Source organism: Alligator sinensis, unplaced genomic scaffold (assembly GCF_000455745.1).
Source record: "Alligator sinensis unplaced genomic scaffold, ASM45574v1 scaffold264_1, whole genome shotgun sequence".
NCBI classification, from domain to species: domain Eukaryota; kingdom Metazoa; phylum Chordata; order Crocodylia; family Alligatoridae; genus Alligator; species Alligator sinensis.
The window spans coordinates 4,570,125-4,574,270 of record NW_005841831.1 but is presented as its reverse complement, the minus strand read 5'-3'; the positions used below and the strand labels follow the sequence as shown (position 1 = coordinate 4,574,270).

Sequence of the window (4,146 nt, the reverse complement as noted above, 5' to 3'; positions counted from 1 at the left end):
TCAGCAGGACTTAAAAAATGAACAAGCACAGTTCATAGTGAAAGCAGGCAGGATCTGACTCTAGTCAAGTAAAAATCCAGGCATAGCAACGACATTTCAATAAACAGGGTTTATGGAGAGGACATTTCCCTAGTAGGTCATGACATAAACCTTGACTTTGTGCAAGGAAATTCTCATTGTCCTTGGGAAGCGTAATTGCCGTGTCTACAGTGCTTCAGACTGTGCTGGAGATCATCACTATGACAACATGACTTATCCACTCACTTGCCACAGTCAGCGGTTGTGAAAAGAAAAATAAGCTAACAGTTGCTGACCATGCACCAAAGGTTAGTTCCAATGCTGCTCTTAGGCTTACTGTCATGTGCCACTCTAGCTATACCATACATTACATTCTTTTGGGATCTGGCAGACCCAGAGCAAGCCAGCAAGCAGACAGAGCATGTTCTCCCAGCAGGACACAACTTAGCCTGAGCAGTGGGGGGGTGTAGAAATGCCCTGTTGCTTCTTCAAATAAAGGTTCAGAGAAGTTCATTCCTAGTTCAATATTACTAAGCAAACTCAGCTAGTTAAATGTTAATCTTCATTGATCCGGGAGAATACACATCTGCTATTGGATAAACTGCTGGCACCTGCATTGGCACTGCACAGTATATAAACCTTGCATTTTGACATGTAAATCCACTCCTTATTAAACTCCAGAATAACTGCTGCACCCTGTGATGGATCCTCTGGGAGCAATAACTGGTTTGTTGGTGCTCTGTTTCTTTTGCCTTCTCTTCTTAGCAACCTGGAGAAAGAGACCTGGAAATGGGAAGCTGCCACCTGGACCATGGTCCCTTCCCATCCTCGGGAACGCACTGCAGCTGAAAACCAAGGACCTGACCAGAACCCTTAACAAGGTATGTCTGCTTCGTCCTACTTAGCTGTTCAGTTGCAGGGACTGGTAGTAGGAGTTGATGGGCAAGGATGGGCCCACGGTGATGGGCAATGATCCCACAGTGAAAGGAAAATGTTTTGAGTCACTTGACTGCTCTTATGTATCACCATCATCATGAAAGGATTCAGGCCTTTCAGGTATTGTTGCTGAATCTGTGAAGGCAAAGGGTCAACTTCCATTGATTTCAGTGGGAGTCTGCCTAATGAAGGACTGAACAAACCCTTTAGATATAGCCTAGTTACCATACTAAAGGCCCCCTTCTTCAATGTAAATAGCTCAAGGTCACCCAGCAGGTCATTGACAGAGTGAGGAAATACTAACCAGCTTTCCTAGGTCTATCTTGTAGGTCCCACTGACTGTTTAGGATCTCCTTGTATTTCACAAAGCTCCTGCCAGAAGTAAACTCTCTTCCATGTTGCCCGGTTGTATTTTTTACAGCTACATGAGAAATATGGGCCAGCGTTCACACTGTACTTCGGCTCTGAACGTGTTGTGATGCTGCATGGGTACCAGGCTGTGAAGGAGGCACTGATTGATCGTGGAGATGAGTTCGTTTCCAGAGGAAAAGTGCCCGTTATTGACAAGCTTATTAAAGGATTAGGTATTATTTCAAGAGTGGAGCTCATGGGAGGGACAGACCATGCCCCAAAGACCTCACAATTGAAGGGTTAGATTTTAGGATCAAGGACACTGTAGCTTTAACAGGGTGTGGGGAGAGTAACTTTAACTAAAGCTTGTTTGACCAGTTTCAGTTACAGCATCACCACCATCATTTTGAAATGCGGGACACTTAATACATGGGATGCTGCAGCATGCTGGAGTATTCTAATTAGAATTAATCACTCAATTAAGCATTTTAAATATTATAGAATCATAGAATCATAGAAGTAGGGTCGGAAGGGACCTTGTAGATCTTCAAGTCCGACCCCTTGCCTGGGCAGGAGGGAAACTGGGCTCAAGTGACCCCAGCCAGGTAGGCATCGAGCCGCTTCTTAAAGACCCCCAGGGTAGGAGCCAGCACCACTTCCCTTGGAAGTTGGTTCCAGATCCTAGCCGCCCTGACTGTGAAGTAGTTCCTATGGATGTCTAATCTAAACCTACTCTCCAACAACTTGTGGCCGTTATTCCTTGTTATCCCGGGGGGCGCTAGGGGAAACAAGGTCTCCCCCAAACCCTTCTGGTCCCCCCTAGTGAGTTTATAGATCGTCACAAGGTCCCCCCTCAGCCTTCTCTTGTGAAGGCTGAACAGGTTCAGGTCCTGTAGCCTCTCATTGTAGCAAAGCACCAGAAAGAAAGAGGAATGTAAAAAAATCAAGAACCACACAGGACTGGTAAGAAATATTACTGCAGTACCTAGTATAGAAAACAACATGCATGCATATAGCTGTGCAGTAGGGCTGTGCAAAGCTTTGGATCACAATTCAGATTTTCGGAGATGATTCAGATAATTCAGAGAAAAACTTGTGTAACGTGTGTGTGTTAAGCCACAGTGGGGTGAAAACTGCAGGGGTGGTAGCCTTAACACACACACAGTGTCACCTATGTCATGAGTTTTGAGTTTTGCTTGTCCACAGCTTGAGGTGCAATTTCCCCGAAATGCCTGCACTTATCTCCTTGAAACTTAGCAGGCCTCATGGCCTCAGCAAGAGCTACTATCCCTTCAGTTTTCACCCCACTGTGGCTTAACATGCACACAACATGAATTTTGCTTTCAGGACTTTGAGGTGCAGTTTCCCAGAAACCTGTATACCTATCACCTTGAAAAGTGGTGAAATTCATGCCCTCAGCAGAGGCTACCACCCCTGAAAGTTTCATCCAAATCAGCCAAAAAACAGCAAAGTTATAGATATTTCATTGATTCTCCATTATACTCCATGGCCGAATCTCTGAATCGGCTCCGAATCTTCCAAAGTGATTCAGCCGAATTGAATCGGAAAAACAATTCAGATCTCCAAATTGAATCTCTGGCATCTGATTCAGCCGAATCCAAATCAAATAGTTCCCTATTCGTACAGGACTACTGTGCATACATATAAAGGTATTTTCTCTTTTGTATTCTTGGTGTCCAGACTGGGAGTTCATATAATACAGGTGTTCATATCAATGGGTTTCCAAGAAGAGTCTTAATTCTCCAATTCTCATTAAGGTATTAGATGCATCAGTGTTGAGGGATGCCATTTAAGGGGATGTAGGTTTGCAAATTAATTTAATCTCATCTCCAGCCCTGTGTCCCGGGTTATTCTCTCTCCTCCTTCCCTTTCCAGGGGTTATTTTCAGCAATGGGGAGCAGTGGAAGCAGCTCCGTCGATTTGCTCTTACCACCCTGAGGAATTTTGGGATGGGGAAGAAAAGCATTGAGGAGCGGATCCAGGAAGAAACCCAGTGTCTGGTGGAGAAGCTCAGCAGCACCCAGAGTGAGTTTTAATTTTATTACATTGTCAAAGCTACATCTAGAGAATGTTAAGTGTGCATAGTCACGTGCTCAGGAGTTAGGAATGGCTGGGAGCGAGAACGTATGCATAAGGAAACAGACTTTAATTCCATGTTTAAGTACTATCCTTTTTCTAACGGACCCCTGAGTCATGAAATGCACCAGCTAGATGGTACTCACTGTATTGATAGGTATGTCACAGGGTACCATCTCCAGCGGTGGCCATAAAGCCCCTGAAGACCAAAAAAGTTTACTTTTACCCTGGTCTATGAGCAGTCCACCCTCCTTGCCTGCTAGGTCTTGGTGTAAATTGCCATTAAAAATACAGGAGGCTCCCCTGGTCTTAACTGAATGACCACCAGCTGCCTGTGCTTCAAGCCCAATTGTGTGACTCTGATCTGCCCCTATACCATGCCCTAAGATTTGCAGATGCCATCCTCATTGATGTCCTCACAGTCTTATTACACACACAGACCCTCTGTGGGCCTAAGTTCTCTCAATCTTTCCCTCAGCCCCTCTCTGGGCTGCCAGGCCCCTTGGTCTCTCACTCAGCCTCTCCCTGGGCTGTCAGGCTACCTGATCTCTCACCTGCCCTTCTTGGAGCTACCAGATCCCTTTGGTCACTCCCTAGACTCCTCTGGTCCCACACTTTCCTGACCCTTTTCTGGGCCCGCTGGACCCTTCTGGTTCCACTCCTCTAGTGCCTTTCTAGGCCTCTGACCCTTCTGGTCCCACTCTTTTCTCAGCCTCTCACTGGGCTTCTGGACCCTTCTGATCC

At 45.8% G+C, this 4,146-nt stretch overlaps 1 protein-coding gene across 1 annotated transcript in view; it reads left to right on the top strand.

Annotated features, from left to right (window-relative positions):
- Positions 1 to 557: 557 nt before the first annotated feature.
- LOC102386218 (cytochrome P450 2C29-like) overlaps positions 558 to 4,146 on the top strand; it is a 13,681-nt gene continuing 10,092 nt past the window's right edge. The window contains exons 1-3 of the mRNA XM_006014808.3: positions 558 to 899; positions 1,376 to 1,538; positions 3,202 to 3,351. Coding sequence (XP_006014870.1) covers positions 720 to 899; positions 1,376 to 1,538; positions 3,202 to 3,351 — 493 coding nt within the window. The 5' untranslated portion in view covers positions 558 to 719. The remainder of the gene's footprint in view (positions 900 to 1,375; positions 1,539 to 3,201; positions 3,352 to 4,146) is intronic.